The following is a 19,258-nucleotide window of genomic DNA, read 5'->3' as shown; positions in this document are numbered from 1 at the left end:
CATGTTTGCAAATCTCCTTCTGTCTTAATAGAAAGCAGCTGGATTCTCATGTCTGCTGCATTCAATCTGTTGCAACTTGTGGTTTAGTTGAATCATATGAAAAAAATACGACTTTATGTTATTAGGTAAGACAGGATGTCACAAACCCCAGAAAGGGTCTCAGGAAGGCCAAGAGTTCCTCAGAGCACAGCACTGAGGAATACTGTACTATATGCCTTATTTCTTGGGTAGAATCTCTGCCCAGTACCGAGGATATGCCTGAAATCAAACCTTAGCCTTCCTGCGAACACTAACCAATAAGTTAAAGATTTTCTATCACTATCATTGTACTCCATTACCTGTGTACCTTATTTCATAGTTTTTAAAGACCTTGTCCACACAATGTCTTCCAATATCCCATGTCTGATGATTCCATCTTACCCAGGAGCAAAGTTTCCTATGACTCATGAAATTCTGGGTGTCAAGGATTTGTTCAAGCTCATTTATCTGGCAAGAGGCAGGGCCAGTACTCAGACTCACTCCATGACATACGGGGTCCATGCTCTTTCTCTGGTCACTTACACTGGCAGAGCCCAAGCCTGATCTCATCTACAACAAACCAGAGCCCTGAGATCCCTTTCAGCATTTTCCTAATTTAATCTTTGATGTGCAACAGAACTAATATTTACTGAGAGTCTACTGTAGTCCATGCACTTTGTTTCCCATCAAACTCACAAAGGAAGACTTTATCCTCACCTGAGATGGAAACCAAGTCATGGAGAGATTTAAGTGTCTTGACCTGTGGGCCAAAGGTGCATGGCTAATAATTGGTAGCACCCTCATTTGAATCTTATTCTAGGTCTTGTGCTTTTTCTGTTCTATCACTGTACCTTCACAAAAGCCATGATTCTATGTGACCAATTACCTTCTGTTGTCATTATAGCCACACAGGGGTTCACCCACAGACGCTTCCTGAACTTCCAGTGCATTTCTGTTCCACTTCTAGTCAATTCTAGGAATGTTTAGTCAAGAAAGACATCTGTCAGATCTCTAAGCTTACTGTAACCTCTCCTGAAAATACAGATTCCACCAATCTATAGACAGAAACTTGAGCTCCACTAAAAGAAAGAGTGAATAGAGGGAGGCATTTCATGACAAGCAGTGATGGATAAACAGCATCCAGTTGGCATTAATGGACGTGTACATATGAATCACCAAAGGCTGAGGGTCTCTGCCCTCCCCCATCAACTCCATGGCAACCAGACTCAGCCTTGGCCTGGCTCAGAGCCTCTCCTATACAGTGCCAGTTCCAGGTGCACCTTTGAGATGTCAATAATGTCTCCTAAAACAAACAGCCATTGTTTCTACACAAAGACTTTCAATGTTTTCTCCATCAACAAAAGGCTACAGCCATCCCTCCAAGAAGACAAAGGGCTGGAAGCCCTTTCATAAATAACATGATGGTGTGGGGGTGGTGGGAGAGGAAGCAGGAAGATCATTCTCCAGCACTTTCTCTGCTGAGGAATAGCTGGGTCAGGGCTGACTCTACCCACCAGGGATGGCTCCGAATGACTAACCATCACTCCTGAATGATTCATAATGACAATACTAACATTTTCTTTATCTGTGGAAGAGAAGTAGTAGTATCTATCCCCTCCAGGTCTGCTGTCAGGATCAAATGAAATGATGGGTGTGACAGCTCTTTGTAAGGTTACAGGGCTGCACAGCTGATAATGTTATTAGGAGAAGAGTGATGGTTCACCACATCACCTGCATGAAAAAGCTCTATTGTAGCCAGATGAGATGCCAAATAGCTCTGGCTTCTAGGTCCACCAAGTTCCTAGAATAAAGCGTAGGGGAGAAGAAACGGGGGCCCATGCAGGCCACATTGCTGCACAGCTGAGGCCCAACTGTGTGAAATCTTTCTGCTCCCAGGAAACCAGATCTTGGAAATGAGAGTCCTGTTGGTTGGTTCCCACCAAGGGTCTGAACCGTCCAAGTTCTCAGCTCCCTTTCTTGCCCTGTGTCCCTCCTAAAGGGTTTCTTATGCAACTGACACCAAGTAAGTACATATTATTAATTAAAATAAGAGAAAACTGCCTTTCCTTATCAAAAATAAACACACTACAGGAAATTGTACTATTTTATACCTATTTAATCATGAAAATGAGAAATGAGAAAATCCAGTTTTGTGAGGTTGTGACAGATCTGGTGTGGATCACAACACTGGTGTCACAGTAAGTCTGTTTCCTCTCAGACAGAGGCACAATGACAACACTCAGCAAGTACTAAGGAGAGATTTCTGTCCTTTGGCCTAGTAGTATATCTCCATGGAAATTCTCAAGAAATTATTCAACAAGAGTTTTTAAAAAGCAGCAGGTATAGAAACATTTATCTATAACAGGCAAATATTGAAACCACAAGAGAAATGTTTCAGTTAATTGTTGTGTGACAGTTGTCATATAAACCTACTTAAAAACATAAGGAAATGTTTGTGATGCAATTATAAATGAAAGTACAAAAATTCAAGAAGTAAAATATGTAAATGTATGGATATGGATGGTAAATAAAAAAATAATTGGTGGCAGCCAATTATATTTTAAAATGTCTTCCAATTTTTATTTCAACTTTTGAATACATCAATGAAAAAAAAGAAAAGAAAATGAGCGAGCTAGTCACATTCTCTCCAGACTGCGAGGGAAGGCAGGGAGTCATCTCTGCTACGATGTCGATGGGTGGAAAAGAATCAGTATGTGGCTTATGTGCACACAGAGAGGCTGCAGGAGGCCCCAGCAGGGAAAAGTCTCAGAATCAGTCAGCGAACAGTTGGTTAACTGGACTCCTGCTTCTTCCACTTTGCTTCCTGTGTGAACCTGGGCAAATTGTTGCCAGATCTGATTCCTTTGTGTTTTGTGAAACAGACATGATAACTGAGCCAATTTCATAGAGGCACTGGGAAGAGCCAGTGAGATAAAGTATTAATGATGATGATGGTAGTGGCCACTTAAAAGGTGCTGCTTGGGGCTGGCGCCGTGGCTCACTTGGTTAATCTTCCACCTGTGGTGCCAGCATCCCATATGCTGGGTTCTAGTCCCGGTTGCTCCTCTTCCAGTCCAGCTCTCTGCTGTGGCCCAGGAATGCAGTGGAGGATGGCCCAGGTGCTTGGGCTTCTGCACCCTCATGGGAGGCCAGGAAGAGGCACCTGGTTCCTGGCTTGGGTCAGCGCAGCGCCAGCCATAGCAGCTATGTCTGCAGTGAACCAACAGAAGGAAGACCTTTCTCTCTGTCTCTCTCACTGTCTATAACTCTACCTGTCAAATAAATTTAAAAAAATGATTTAAAAAAAAAGTGCTACTCAAGTGATATTATCTCTTTATGTGAAGCCAACTACAAATTATAAAAGATATTTTTATTTTATTGTTATATATTTTTATTTTTATTTGACAAATAAAAATGGTATATAATTATGTGCTACAATGTGATATTTTGTCACATATATATGAGAAATGATAAAATCTGGTTAATTAACATCCATTACCTCAAATATGTATCATTTTCTTGTGGTGAGAATATTTGTAATTCTTTCAGCTATTTTGAAATAAATATGATCAAATATTGCCATGAAAGTTACTGTTAATGCACTTTTGAAAATGCATGCTAATTTTTAGAGTAGTTAAAAGTTCACACTAAAATAAAAAATAAAAAAAATAAAAAAATAAAAAAAATAAAAAAGTTCACACTAAAACTGAGGGGAAAAGATTCCCCATGTATTCCCTGCACCCACACCCTCATACCTGCAGCCTTCCCGTTAACAAAACCACACACTAGAGACACTAGAGTGCTACACTCGTTACACAACTGACTTGCATTGACACTCATTATCACGCAAGGTCTACTGTAGTGTGCTTTGGGGCTCACTGCTGGTGTGGTTCATCCTGAGGGGTAGGACAAATGTATAATGATTTCCATTTATGTTGTAACATAATCCAGTACCATCGCAGGTACCTTCAGGGATCTCAAAATCCTCTGTGTTTTGCTTATTCATCCAGCTCACTTCTCAGCCCTTGGCAACCACTGGGAACTTTTACTACTTCCAGAGTTTGGTCTTTTCCAGGATGTCATTTATTTGGAAACTCACGTTATATAGCCTTTTTATATTGGTTTAGTTTTTGAAATGTATTGTTTTTACAGGACCAAAGGCTTTGAAATTCTTCTAGATAATAAAAAGATAATTGCTACCAGTGTTTGTGCTAGATTCCTAATACCTGTCATCTCTATTTAGGTAAGAATTATTATGCTTGTTCTACCAAGGAAGTGCCCCAGGCCACAACATCAGGAAGTGGCAGTTTGAATCCAGTTTGTCTGACTCTCATGTCCTTATCTATCCATTAGGCCAAAGAGTTTCCCCTAGTACTAAACCAGGGTCCTGGAGCATTTGAGGCCAGTCACAGAAACTGAAGGGGAAAGCACGCACTCCAGTCCTTAGACAACAGCATTCTGGTGGAACACCTGCTTTGGGCTGATTTTAGGCCAGACTTAGATCCCCCAGCCATAGGTAGGAGAGCTCAATCAGTGTACTGATGAGCAAAACTAGGTGGTTCTTTCCAGTGTTTCTTTTTTTTTTTTTTTTAAGATTTATTTATTTTACTTGAAAGTCACAGTTATACAGAGAGAGAAGGAGAGGCAGAGAGAGAGCGAGAGAGAGAGAGAGAGAGGTCTTCCACCTGCTGGTTTATTCCCCAAATGGCCGCAATGGCCAGAGCTGAGCAGATCCGAAGCCAGGAGCCAGGAGCTTTTTCCAGGTCTCCCACATGGGTGCAGGCTTGGGCCATCTTCCACTGCTTTCCCAGGCCACAGCAGAGAGCTGGATCGGAAGTGGAGCAGCTAGTACTCGAACCGGCACCCATATGGGATGCCAGCACTGCAGGTGGCGGCTTTACCCGCTATGCCATAGCGCTGGCCCCTCCAGTGTTTATTAACATTTTGCATGAGCCCTCCCTGTAAGAGCCTCTTTAGATGTTGTCTTCCTAATCACTCCCCACCCCAATTACATTTTAATTCCCGATAGACTATATTTGTTTCTGTACTGTTGCCTTTTAGAGGGCTAAAAGCCATTACAATACCCAGGGGATTTTGGCCTCAAGAACCTATTTTCATCCCCTTGGGGGCTATATCATCCCCATGGAAAGAGTGTGCACGTGGCCAGAGCTCAGAGATTAATGGGGCTGAAAGCCAGGGAGGTGAGACCAGGACCTTTGCAAGTGCCACAGTGGCCCTACTGAGACCATGTCCAAGACTCCATTGACCTGAAAATTTGTTTGAAAGAATGAAGGGGCAGGGACAGCATGGAGGCTAGGAAACTAGCAGGAGTATCACTTTACTAAGTATGGTAGGAACCATCAGACTACAAAGGTCTCCAAATTCTCTCATAGAAAGCTCTCATGAAGGCTGGCACATTGTGTGTGGACACCAATTCTCAGTGTCAAGGGTAGTTAAATGGCAGGTCTTCGGGTAGTTTAGAGATTTTAACACACAGGAGTTAGGGGTTTCCAGATTAATTCTCCCCTCTTCATCCTCCATCACTGGCTGGGTTCATAGCTTTACAGAGTGTGCTATCAGTTGAAGGAACAACAGGCCGTATTTGCCATGTGCGAGATAGAAATTGTGCTAAACATATTGGTGGGCCATTTAATTTAACCTTCACAATCTCACCAAGTAGATATGATCATTTCTGAGGTGAGAAAGCTTGCTCATGGTCGCACAGCTGGAAACTGGAAGTGTCTGACCTTGAATCCAGAGCCTGACCTCAGCGGCCTGGGGCTTATCCAACATGCTATGCTGCCACTTAATGGGCTCAGTGGCCATGATAATGTTGTTGTAAGGCTTAAATAAAATACCCAGTTAATATGTTTAGCACAGGATCATCATCTTCCCCACTCAACTTGCTCAGGTCCAACTTAGATCTGCTTCCCAGAATTGGCAGAACTTAAAATTTCTGATGTCACTCCCATGCTTATAGCCCTTCAGTGATTTCCCTGGGGCCCTCAGGTTAAGTGCAAATTGTACATAATGATCTATCCAGCCCACCACGATCTGCCTCTGCTTAACTGGCCTGCTCATCTGCTCCCACTCTGTTGCTCAGTCCCTCTGCTCCTGCACATGACGCACATCCACTAAACTGTGCCCCCATGTCCCCAGGCCTTGGTAATACTCTCCCCTCTTCTCAGAAACTTCCCTTCTCTTCATCTTCCCCTTGCAAATGAAATGTTGCTGATTTCTTGAGTCCCTGCTCAGATATCACTTCATCTGTCTGACCTCATAGGCCCCCAATTCTGGATACAGCAGGAGCATCCTGGCCTGGTCAGATACCCATGGAATATTGTCCTCCTGTACTTGGCTTCATTTATACCAGGGCTGGAGACAGCATAAGTGTGGTGGGCATCCACAATAGTTTCTAATACAAGCCAGGCACTCAGTGAGTGACCTCACGGATATTACCTCCCACAATCCTCTTGTATTACATAGGTACACAGGAGGAAACTGAGCTTCAAGGAAGGTAAGCGACTTGCTCAGTGTCCCTCACAGGTAAATAGTCGAGTGTGGTGCTTGAACCTAAATCTGTGCAAATTCAGAGCCTGTGCCTTCCACCTGTACATAAGAGCACCTCTAAGAACACTACTACAGTGTCTGGTTTCCTGAGAAACAGAAATTATTTAGCTAGAAGCACAGATGATCAAGGAGAAACATGACAGCTACAGCACTCAGTCAGTGGAAAGGTCACTGCAGACGCTAAGGCAAGCCGATGACTCAAGAGAATAAGAAAGTCCTGAAAAGGAGAAGGGAGCCCCTGATGGGAAAGGCCCATGTGTCCAGTCGTCCATGAGCCCCCACAGTGTCTGCACAGAGGAGGGGCCTCTGGAAATGGAAGCGAATAGAGCTGCCCAACTGTAGGAAAACAGAACGCTCCACAAGACACTGAGGTCCCCATCGGCACTGCCCAGGCTGGGGTTGGCTGGCCACCTGCCAGAGCACCAAGGGAGACGCCAGAGCAGGCACTCTGCACATTCTGCAGCCTCAAGCTAGAGGCTCTGAAGCCCCGGCCCCTCAAGGATTCCACAGCGACTGGTCTGAGTCTCTGCCTTGACGTTGACCAGCCCCACAGCACCTGCCACTGACCACTGCACTGACCTCTGAAAGCAGAGAACACGAGTGGACCAGACTTCTGCGCTTCCAGAACCCAAACTTCCACCACTTCCTGCCAGCCCTATCCGGAGGAGTAAGACATATTCCCTGTAACTCTGGGAGCTAGAGACTGCCTGCTCGTGTCCCAAAGGCTGATCTGGAGCTATAGACATTTAAGTCACTCAGGGAGAGAGGAGCTGCCTGTGCCTTTCAGCAAGTGTCACGGGATCTGAAAGAGGAAAGGAACACTGCTTCCTAGCAGGTGGTGAAGACGAAGGTCAAGGTCAACAATGAACTTGTGACAGTCATTTGCTGAAAGGAACCCAAGAGGCCCTGCAGAATGTGTGCGGGTGCACCATTGTTCCTCACGAGCAAGGCCCTGTCACCCCATGCTGAGACCAGTGGTAAACCCTCAGGGAGCCCCTCGTCCTCACAGAGCCCCTCAGGGAGCCCCTCGTCCTCACAGAGCCCCACAGAGCCTTGGCAGAAGCAAGTGCTATCTGCCCAGCTGTCCTGGAGCGCTCACACGGCGACAAGAGGACATCCGCTTAGGCTGTCAGACCTTCAGGTTCCTCCTTCAGTCACCCGCGCCCCTAACAAGAACAGCACCTGCTGGAGGCCACCAGGCCTCTAGTGAGGGCCACCTTAGTTGTGTGGCCCAGCTGCAGCTTTAGCCAGAACACCATACACAGCCATCTCCAGTAAATGAGCCCAACCTCACTTCCTGTGCAACTGTTGAACAAACTAATTAGCTGAGTGCAAAGTTCCTGCCCTCATCCTCAGGCCTCAGAGACCGGCCTGGGCCAACTTCAGCACTGCACACGGTTCTTCCACTCTTTCTTTCCATAGTCCACCCTTCCATCTGCCACTTGCTTCTCTAACTTAGAGACGAGCTTTCCAGGCTGCGTCTCCAGCCAGAGCTTCAGGGAAGCTGTCTGAAACCCCTCCTCCCTGCCTCTAAAGAAACAGCGGTCGGAGGTAGCACAGTAATGAAGTACGCTGAGGCCAGCACACAGAAAGGAGTGTCTTCCACGCCGCACAGAGGCTGAAATCCCACCTCCACCAGGAAACCAGAGCCGCTGGGTCAGCGTCAGGAACTGGAACATAACAACTGGGTTCCCTGGTAATTCTTACCAAAACCACTGTCTTAACAGCTTGCTGGCACTCTCCCTCTTCCACTGCATCCAGTGACAAGTTCCTTTTAAGCAAAGTGTGTTGACTGAAAGGTACTAAGTGGGGTTTGAGATCGATGTGAAGTTCCCAGGCCACGCCTGCATAGATGGATGTCGCCCACTGGAAGGCAGACACGGACACTGCACACACAGCGCCAGGACAGAGGGACACAGAGGCAGAAGCTACTCACAGAGACAGACGTCCGCCAGGAACACGATGTACACTAGCAGCTCCCGCAGCGTGGTCTTCACGTACAGCTCCCGGTTCTCAGCTGTGTCCTCAGTCAGGGTGGTTCCCCAGAGTCCTGGATGGGCGCCCAGGATGCCTGAGAGTGGCGGCGCTCCCGCCACCCCCCCCCACCCTGTCCTGGGACTGCGCCCATGTCCACCTGAGCCCCTGGCGCCCACTGCCTCGCCCCTTCACTCTGCTCACTTCGCCCTGCCCTGCTCCCTCCAGCTCCCCCAGGCAGGCAGGGTGGGCGCACTGCATCCTAGAGAACAAGGGCAGGAAAGGAGGCCCCAGGGCGGGCAGGATGTTTCTAAGGAAACATCGCACCCATGTCTTCTCTCAGTCTGGCACCCACATGCCCCTGTGGGCCCCTAGTGATGACCCTGCCAGCGTCCCCCATGCAGACTCAAGTGTGGCCTCAGCACTGGAGTAGCCAGTTCTAATCCAGGCAACTCACAAACCCCAAAGACATGCAATTTCACGTCTTCAGACCACCTCCCCCCAGGAGCTTCTGGCCACCTCTTCTCTTGCCTACAATGCCCTGAGACCCTCTCCCCAACACCACGCCCCCATACCTCTGATGGCATGGAGGACCCGCAGGCAGCAGCTGGACACCAGGGTCTTGGGAGCCTTTTCCTGGGGGCCATCCCCAGGCTTCGTGGGTTGGGGTTGGGGCGTCACTGGATTGGAGATGGTGCAAATCCTCAGCGTCCCATGAGGTGAAGGGGGACCACTATAGGCGGGGTTGTCCCAGGCTTCCCTTGCCGACTTTTGCTGCTCCTGTCCCTGGGGACTTTCTGTGGCATCCATGGGAGCAGGAGGGACCTGAACCCAGGTGCCCCTCTCACCTGGAGAAAGAGGGAGCCAAGGCCCGGCAGCCCAGCCAGCACAGGGCAAGGAGAGGAGCCCGAGAGCAGCTGCTGTCACCAGCTCTGCCACCTGCCTTTGCCAGGGGATCTGTGCCCGCTGGGGAGGGAGGCGGGAGGGGCGTGAGCGTCACTCCTGCGGGGGCTCTCTCCCTCCCGCTGCTTGCAAGTCCAGGGGATGAGAGGAATGGAACGAACGGGGCACGTGGGAACTGGGAGTCAGGGCTTGAAGCCGGAAGGGAGGGGCACGTGAGGGCCGAATGGGCACTTGGGGTGGGAGGACTGGAGAAAGCCCACTGCCGGGGACGAAGGCAGAGAGAAGGCAGCATGAAAGAGCGAGGGGAGGGGCCGGGCCCCGAGCCTGGGGCCTCCATTGCTCTGAGCTCATTTCCACTAGAAGCTCCTCAAAGGGCCGGCAGGGACTGGGTGGGGACAAGGCCAGGGTGAGAGACTGGAAAGTGCTGCCTCCCATTGGCTGGGCCTCCTTTGTACCTCCCTGGGGCTGACCCCCAGTGAGTAGACAAGGAGGCTCCCCTCCCCCACCCAGGCCCATGGCTGCAGAAATGGAGAGTGGCAGGGACCCCGCCTCAGGACTGAAGGAGAGGCTCTGTGACCCGTGTGAGGGCTGGAAAAGGACTGCAGGGGTCCGGCTTGTGGTGTTCCTTCTTCTGACACTTGTCCTCGCATGGCTCAGGGGCGAGGCACCGCCATGGAAGGACGGATGTGCTTTAGCCCAGGGGATGCATCGGAGAGCAAAGGACGAGGACATCTGACGGGGCTTCCTCGGGGGAGTCGATGTCAGGCCCGCTTGGGGCTGGCCCCTTTCCTGAGGTTCTTCTTGGCAGTGCGCCTATTCTGGGCCTGAGCACAGGCTGGAACCCTGAGAGACGTCAGGTTGATCTGTGACAGATGTCAGGAGTGGTCTGTGTGAGGGTGGGTCTGTGAGAGACGCCAGGATTGGTCTGTGAGGGACGTCAGGTTGATCTGGGAAAAACGAAGGGTTGGTTTGTGAGAGACACCAGGATTGGTCTGTGAGAAGAAGCTGGTTGATTTGTCAGAGATTCCAAGATTGGTCTGTGAGACATTAGGGTTGGTCTGTGAGAGACGCCAGGATTGGTCTGTGAGGGACGTCAGGTTGATCTGGGAGAGACATTAGGGTTGGTTTGTGAGAGATGCCAGGATTGGTCTGTGAGATACTCCAGGATTGGTCTGTGAGGGACGTCAGGTTAATCTGAGACGTCACGATTGCTCAGTGAGGGACATTAGGGTTGGTCTGCAGGGAACATCAGGCCTGTTCCTTGGGGACATCAGGTTGATGTGCTGTCTTTCCCAACCTTAGACCTCTAAAACCCCGTTGTGGGCATTGTGTCACCTGGAATGGCCTACCGCTGAGGACTCCTGTGTCCCATATCCCAGTCCAGCTCCCTGCTAATGCACCCAGAGACATCATCAGATCACAGCCCAACTACTTGGGCCCACATGAGAGACCCTGCTACCCCACATGGGAGACCCTGGTGGAGTTTCTGCCTCCTGGCTTCGGCCTGACTCAGCACTAGCTGTTGCAAATATTTGGGGAGGGAATCAGCAGATGGAAGATCCATTTTCTCTCTCTAAGATTTGTTTATTTATTTGAAAGGCAGAATTACAGAGAGGCAGAGAGAGAGAAAGGTCCTCCATCTGCTGGTTCACTCCCCAAATGGTCGCAATGGCTGCAGCTGTACCCATCTGAAGCCAGGAGCAAGGAGCTTCTTCTGGGTCTCCCACACAGGTGCAGGGGCCCAAGGACTTGGGCCATCTTCCACTGCTTTCCTAGGCCTTAGCAGAGAGCTAAAGCGAAAGTGGAGCAGTCAGGACTCGAACTGGCGTCCATATGGGATGCCAGCACTGAAGGCAGCGGCACTACCCGTTATGCCACAGCACTGACCCCCATCCTCTCATGTTTCTCTCTCCCTCTCATTCTCTCTCTCCCCTTTTTTGTTGTTCTGCCTTTCGAATAAACAAACAAACAAATCTTCAACTCAAAAGGAAACTCTTTGGCATGAGCCCCAAAGCATGTCCTAGCTTGGGCCTCTGGTCACCTCCTCTGCCTTAAAACAAACATGTGCTGTGCCCCAGAAAGAATCTATTCACAGGGCTGTGCTCCCTCTGCACTCCTCCATGCTTGCTGGCTGGAAGGAGATGGCCCTCTGCTGACTCCTGGCTCCCCACCCAGGGCTACTCCACTGCTGCCGTGGCCTGGTGCCTCCTTCCCCAGTGCAAGTCACCTGTCTTGAGTGTCCCTGGAAGGAATTTTGATCCCAGATAACCGAGGGCTGGACTTGGCCTCTTCATGATTAAGTGTACCCCAACTTTTGACACAGGGTTCAAAAGTGACTGTTTACCTGTCAGTCTGCTGCACGCGTCTCCTGCCCCAGGCCCGGGCACTGCGAAGCGGAGGGACTCCCCGTTAGGACTGGAGCTGAGGAACTGGCGGCGAGCCTCCCCAGGCAGCAGGGCACTCTCCAGTGCACCCGTGTTCTTTGGGAAGAAACAGGCTGAGGAGCTGGGGCAGCAGCAAGCATCCCGGGTTAAGGGAGCTGGTCTGCAAGGAAAGGGCGAGCTGCTGCCTCCTACCCAGGAGCTGTGTCATTGCCAAAGGACCCTTGGCCCGCAGAAGTGGACGCGGGAACAGGGGTGCGGAGCAGGGAGCTACAGTGTGGGCCGAGAAGCAGAGAGAGCAACAGGAGATGGTTTCTGAGTCCCTCGGGGGTCATTTGGATTCTGGAGGAGGCCCGTGAGCAGCGGGAGTCTGAGTGGACTCAGGGCAGGTCATCATGTGACGAGCTCACTCCTCCGTGCACATGGCCAGATGGCTTTCTTCACGGCCACCTTCCTGGGCCACCTCCAACTGCTGTCCCCCGCTCAGTACTGGGCTTCCACACGTGGATCGCCCTCCTGGCCTTGGGAGCACTGGTGATGTAACACGGCTTGAGAAATGTTTCCAGAAGGTGCCGGGCCTTCCTGTGACAATTCAACTTACTCAAGAAGTTGCAAATGTGGACATCGAGTGGAATTTCCCAGTGATTTTGTGTCCAGTACTTCTCCACGTCCTCGGGCTCCTACCAGACTTGACTTTTCCTGTTACAAAGGGCAGCTGGCATCAGGGGTGTCCAGAGGCGCAGGCTGGCTCTTGCTCAGTTCAGCAATACCTCAGAACCTTGAACTTGAATTTTAATGGAACTCCTGGGTTTATCTGTTGGCTCAGCAACTTATTAGTGGTGTGGGTGGGTTTTAGACCAGTTTCTGCAGTGTTGAGAACAGTGTCTGCTAGGCTGACCTAAAGGACTATTTTGGGATTAAAATAGTTGAACTTAGAAGTCTTTGTAAACTGTGTGTTCAAAAACACAAAACAGACTTATTTATCTTACCACAATATCCATTCTCGTGAAAAGCATTCACACATGTACACAGCAATTCACAGGTAAGGTACAGCCCTTTTTTCAGGACGTCCCTGACACTGTCTGAGGGATGTGGGTCCCAGGATGGTCTGCATCCACCCCGTTCCATTTCCAGCGACACCAACAGGAGGGAATGATGCTCCTGCAGCTAGCAAGATTATAAAAGTGATCCTTGGGGCTGGCGCTGTGGCTCAGAGGATAAAGCCCTGACCTGCGGTGCCAGCATCCCATATGGATGCCGGTTCAAATCCCAGCTACTCCACTTCCCATCCAGCACTCTGCTAATGGCCGGGGAAAGCAGCAGAAGATGGCCCAAGTCCCTGGACCCCTGCACCCATGTGGGAGGCCCAGAAGAACCTCCTGGCTCCTGGCTTCAGATTGGTGCAGCTCTGGCCGTTGCAGCCATTTGCGGAGTGAACCAGCAGAAGGAAGATCTCTGTCTCTATCTCTCTCTCTGTAAATCTGCCTTTCAAGTAAATACAATAAATCCTAAAAAAAAAAAAAAAGTGGTACTTGAAGGAGAGTCCTTCTGAAATGAGGCCCATCAGAAGCAAAAGCACCTCTTCTTAAGGCGCCTGCTGAATCGGTCCCTTTGCTTCACTGGGTGAGGGTCTGGTTCGTGCCTCCCTCTAGTGCAGGCCTTAGGAGGTGGACAACCCCATTTCCGCCACCAGTGCCTTTCCTTTCCACACCATCCCTATCCCCACCAGCTCCTACTGTGTTGCCCAGGTCCACTAGACCCAAAGCCAGCAAAGACTACAGGAAGGACACCTGTGACCCACCCCCTCGCACATTCTCCTGAAGGAGACTTAGTGAATAGGATAAGTCGCCTTCCACATTCCAGACAAAGGAGCCCTGGGGCGATTCTCTTTCCAGACTCTACAGGGGACACAATCCACTCTACAGATCTTCTCTTAATCCTTTTTACCTCCATAAGCATGAACAATAGGACACATTCAACAAGCAACCATGGCTCACTTGAGCAAAGATGCTTAACACTGGAAATCACCATCTGTAAGAAGGAACCTTGGGTATCAGACCCTGGTCCTCATCAACATTCACTAGTCATCTGCGTGAAAAAAAGACTAACATCTGAGTAGTCCACCTTTGGCACAACAAACACGGTGGACCTGCAGAGGACCTGAGTGTCTGAGCTCAAGGAAGCCCTCTGTTTTCATGCCTGTACCTCCACAAGCCCCTGCTTCTCAACACATCAGAATGGACAAGCCAGATCCACAGAAAGTGCTAGCAAAGGAAGTTCTTTGACAGCCATCCTTAGCCCAAAACCAAGAAAAGAATGTTTTGCTGTTTCTTCAAGGACCTCAGAGACTGGAGATAACCCACTTCCTCATCGAAATAACTCACTTTGAGCTTTTACTTCTTTCCTATCGTGTTCCCCATTTCACAGCTCCTCCTGAATACATTTGGCATCTTCATGCCTCCCAAGAGAATGTTTTGTAAATTTTTATGTATTTTCATTTATCTGAAAGAGAGACAGAGACCAAGATATATAGATATTCTCTCTGCAGGTTTACTCCGCAAATGTCCATAACAGGTGGGGGTAGGCCAGGCCAAAGCCAGGAGCCCAGAACTCAGCTTGCATGACCCACATGGATGGCAGGGATCCAAGTACTTGAGTGATTGCCTGCTGCCTTCCAGGGTGTGCATTGCAGGGCTGGAATTGGAAGTAGAGCCAGGACTTGAACCAGGCACTCTCCTATGGGATACAGGCATCCCAAGTGGTGTCTTAAAAGTTGTATTAAAAGTTCACCCTGGGGCCAGTGCTGTGGCGCAGTGGGTTAAAGACCTGGCCTAAAGCGCCGGCATCCCATAGGGGTGCCAATTCTAGTCCTGACTGCTCCTCTTCCGATACAGTTCTCTGCTGTGGCCTGGGATAGCCGTAGAGGATGGCCCAAGTCCCTGCACCCCTGCACCTGAATAGGAGACCTGGAAGAAGCTCCTGGCTCCTGGCTTCAGATTGGCTCAGCTCCGGCCACTGCAGACATTTCAGGAGTGAACCAGCAGATGGAAGACCTCTCTCTCTGTCTCTACCTCTCTCTGTAACTATCTTTCAAATCAGTAAAATAAATCTTTTAAAAAGAATGATCACCTTGAGCTGCTTTTTGAATGAGATCCTCAGGTTGTTTTTGTTTTTTGTTTTTTTGTTTTTTTTTTTTTTCCAATTTCCAGGGGCCCCTCCTTGGTATCTTTGTCCATTTGTCCCTGTCTTATACAGAAGACTGAACAGATGGAGGAAACCAGCTGAACCAAATTAGTGTGAGACCAAAGTGGAGAAGTGAGTCTTCAGTTCCTGAGCCCGTGGTCAGGCCCCCTTGCTGAGTGTGGTCCACACAGCGGGGCTCATGTGCTCTGAAGCAGTCCATCAGCATTTTCACTTGTAGGCAGACTTCCAGCTGCGTCAGGCAGGGTTCCACAGCTCATGCTGAGTATCAGTCAGGCCACCTGCTGGTAGATAGGAGGCCAGAGCTCCACGCAAGATGGAGACAGCAGAGTAGAAAGAAAGAGGAGCCCACTGCAAAGGGAGAGGTTTGTGTGTGGTGGGGAGGGGTATCAAGAAAGGCATGAGAGGCGCCAGCACTGTGGCTTAATGGGTAAAGCCACTGCCTGCAGTGCCAGCATCCCATATGGGTACTGGCTCGAGTCTTACCTGCTCCATTTCTAATCCTACTCTCTGCTATGTCCTGGGAAGACAGTGAAAGATGCCCCAAGTCCTTGAGCCCCTGCACCCACGTGGGAGACCCGGAAGAAGCGCCTGGCTCCTGGCTTCAGATTGGAGCAGCTCCAGCCTTTGTGGCCATCTAGGAAGTGAACCAGTAGATGGAAGACTCTCTCTCTCTCTCTCTTCCCCTCTCTGCCTCTGTCTCTCTGTAACTCTGCTTTTCAAATAAATAAATAATTTTTTAAGAAAGGCAGGAGAGAGAAAACAGGAGGGAGGTTTAAGAGAGGCCTGGCGAAGAGCACCTGTGACAATACCGTTCTGACCCTCAGAGCCACTTGCCAGCATCCACTTGAGGCACAGCTGACTGAATGTCCCCAGAGGTGAGGAGGAGAGATCAGGGCAGATGGCCTGAGGCACATTTTCCCAGCATCATTGCAGGGCCTGGTCACAGTCACCCAAGGCCTCTCTTTGTCCCAGCCCAAGGGTCCCAGTACAAGAGGCACCTATTCTTCCCACCAGGGTCCCCACCCCAGCGGGCAGTTCATTCCACAGATATTTACTGTCGCTCCCCCTCTTCGTGGAGGAACGACACTAAACCCTGCCTAGGCTTCATATCCGAGTCACGGCACCATTATGTCGCTCCCCCTCTTCGTGGAGGAACGACACAGGACCCTGCGCTGTTCTTTCGTCTGCTCGGCCCTCCCCGGGTTTGCTGCTGGTTCTTCCCGGGTTGGCTACTATCCCTTCCACCTCCGTGGAAGGGCAGTTCCCCCTGGCCACATTCCCCACTTCCGCAGGGGAGCGGCACACCACCGGCCGGTTCTCTCGGGGGCTGCACGGGTTCCCTTAGATGTTCCCCATAGATGTTCCCGGTGCATGCCGTCTCTCTCCTCCTTTATAGTCCTCCTCCGCCAATCCCAACTCGGCTGCCCACACGCCGAGTACACTGCTCTCCTCCAATCAGGAGCAAGTCCTACAGTTAATTGGTTGAACTGGAGGCAGCTGTGCGGAAGCTGTTTACTTCTCTCCCAGCGCCATATTGTGGGAGAGCAGATGCATAGAATAAGTCTTAATTCCAGTAACAGTCTAGTCCGAGCTGCTCCCCACAGATCCCCCTTTCTTTTTATTTTTTAGCGTTGATACGCGCCTGTCTTCGGTGTCCCGCGGCACACACTCTGCTCTACTTGCTAGAGTTGCCACAGGCTCTTACAAGTCCTATCAATCAGGAAAACCGAATCCGGGTCCTCTCTTCGCCATGTTGTGAGGAGGTTTTTAGGCGCTGATGCGTGCCTGTGTTCGGTGCCCTGCAGCGCATACTCTGCTCTGCTAGAACTGCCTGCAGGTGTTTACAAAACCTATCAGGCAAACCGAATCCAAGCCTTCTCATTGCCTTATTGTGGGGGAGACTTATTAGTGTTGGTTCGTGCCTATCTTCGGTGACCTGCAGCTCATACTCTGGTCGAGCTTTGCTGGCGCTTACCGCCTTAAATCAGGCAGACCGAATCCAAGCCTCCTAATTGTTGCATTGTGGGGAAGCTTTACTGATGTTAATTCGTGCCTGTCTTCGGTGACCTGCGGCTAGCCGCCCAGGTGCTCATCGCCTCACTAATCGGGCAGACCGAATCCAAGCCTTCTAATTGGCATGTTGAGGGGAGGCCTTATTTTTCTCTATTTCTCTATCTCCGGGCATTCCTACCTCTCCCATTTCACTTCTATCTTCCAGCATTCCCATTTCTCTTTTACTTCACTTCCAAACTTCTGTTTCTCTTATCCCCGCAGCTTCCCGGCACCTCGCCGCTTCAGCCCGTGCGCCTCTCTCATCTGCGCAGCTTCCCGGCTTTGCGCGGCTCGGCTTCGCGCGCTCCGCGGTCTCCACGCTTAACCCTTTCGCGTCTGAACCACGGCCTACGCCAGCGTTCCCTATCTATTCACGCCCCGTGCTCTCTCTGCACGCGGCGGCTTCCGCGAGTAACACAGCGTAGCTTGCGTCTCCACCACTAGCATTCAATCCAAGTTCCCCGGGCTAGCCTGGCGAATTCAACCCAGCGTACGTCTCCGCCCCACGGTTTGGCTTCCCGTCCTTTGCTCCCCGGGCTAATCAGACGGATCCCAACCAGGCTCACGTTTCAGCTTCTAGTTTCAACTTTTCGCCCCCTATTCCCGGGCTAACTTGAGAACCCCAAAGTGGCTTTCGTTTCCGCCTTGGCCTGCCCCCCGCGGCTTCAATTTCCCTAACATTTTTCTCTACCCGGTATGTTTCCCCAAGCTTTCCTCCAACGATATTCCTCCCTCATTTCTCCTGGCCTCTCCCCACAGTCCGCGTACGAGTCTGTTTGTTCTAGCTTTCACTTTCGCTTTCGACCTTAGAGATTCCTCCCAGCTTCCCCCCGTAGTCCGTATCCGAGTCTATGCCTAGGCTTTCAATAGCTTCTTCCGGCACCCTTTTCGTCCGGCTTTTCCCTAGGCTGTTTGCTAGTCTCTCTCTCCGGTATTTTCCCAGTTCTTCCCGTTTCTTCCCTCCTAAGTTTCATATCCGTCCTAAGTTTCCTATCCGAGCTAGGTTTCCTATCCGTCCTAGGTTTCCTATCCGAGTCACGGCACCATTATGTCGCTCCCCCTCTTCGTGGAGGAACGACACAGGACCCTGCGCTGTTCTTTCGTCTGCTCGGCCCTCCCCGGGTTTGCTGCTGGTTCTTCCCGGGTTGGCTACTATCCCTTCCACCTCCGTGGAAGGGCAGTTCCCCCTGGCCACATTCCCCACTTCCGCAGGGGAGCGGCACACCACCGGCCGGTTCTCTCGGGGGCTGCACGGGTTCCCTTAGATGTTCCCCATAGATGTTCCCGGTGCATGCCGTCTCTCTCCTCCTTTATAGTCCTCCTCCGCCAATCCCAACTCGGCTGCCCACACGCCGAGTACGCTGCTCTCCTCCAATCAGGAGCAAGTCCTACAGTTAATTGGTTGAACTGGAGGCAGCTGTGCGGAAGCTGTTTACTTCTCTCCCAGCGCCATATTGTGGGAGAGCAGATGCATAGAATAAGTCTTAATTCCAGTAACAGTCTAGTCCGAGCTGCTCCCCACAATTTACTGTATGGGGAGTGGGGTGGGTACTGTGTTCAGCTCTAGAGAGGAAGCAGCAAACAAGCAGTCATGGCCTGCGTCGTGGAGCGTGCATGCTGGTGGAGAAGACAGGTGCTGGGTAAATACTCAGGCAAGTCATTTAGGATTTGTTGTTGTACAAAGGGCTACATGGGAGAAAGACAGGGTGCTATGAAGATATCAGGCAGAGAGCTGACTTCCTGAGACCAGTGAGAAATGCAGTGATGATTTCTATCTCTACCATTTCTTGTTCGTGCAGTAAACAAGATTGTCTGAGATGCAAGAGTATTTCACTGTTAATAAGCTCAGAGGAACAGACCAAATTAAAAGACCAAGCAAAGGAAAGCTAGGCTACTTGTAAGGGATGGTAAGACTCCCAGTGATCTTGAGCCCTCATGCTCATGTGCTCTCTTGGTCTCTGGAATTGAGCTGAGTTGGAATCCATGCACAGACATTTTCCATAGGACATGGACCCCAACCATGGCCTCATTCCTGAAATGGGTTAGTCTTTCAAGTTGGGAAAGGAGGTGAACATGAATAAGACAGCTTGTGTAGATGTTGAAACTAGAAATGGGTAAAAAGTTTCCTCAAGAGGAATTCAGAAGCAAGAGGGAAT

At 50.3% G+C, this 19,258-nt stretch overlaps 1 protein-coding gene across 6 annotated transcripts in view; it reads right to left on the bottom strand.

Annotated features, from left to right (window-relative positions):
* PKD2L1 (polycystin 2 like 1, transient receptor potential cation channel) overlaps positions 1-19,258 on the bottom strand; it is a 118,506-nt gene that overhangs the window by 27,007 nt on the left and 72,241 nt on the right. For 2 of the 6 annotated variants that reach the window (XM_089314508.1, XM_089314510.1), the window contains exons 1-2: positions 9,138-10,412; positions 8,525-8,638 (exon numbers count right to left, since the gene is read on the bottom strand). The exons of 2 other annotated variants lie outside the window; for them this stretch is intronic. In XM_089314508.1, the coding sequence (XP_089170634.1) occupies positions 8,525-8,638; positions 9,138-9,372 (349 nt within the window). In that variant the 5' untranslated portion in view covers positions 9,373-10,412. Of the gene's footprint in view, positions 1-8,524; positions 8,639-9,137; positions 10,413-19,258 lie in introns of those variants that run through there. 2 more of the 6 variants (XM_089314509.1, XM_070057399.2) reach the window with 1 other exon arrangement.

The sequence above is a fragment of the Oryctolagus cuniculus genome, chromosome 15 (genome assembly GCF_051225735.1).
Source record: "Oryctolagus cuniculus isolate XC-2025 breed Fujian yellow rabbit chromosome 15, ASM5122573v1, whole genome shotgun sequence".
Classification (NCBI taxonomy): Eukaryota; Metazoa; Chordata; class Mammalia; order Lagomorpha; family Leporidae; genus Oryctolagus; species Oryctolagus cuniculus.
Note: the sequence above shows the minus strand (reverse complement) of the source record. Positions and strands in the feature narration are given on the sequence as shown.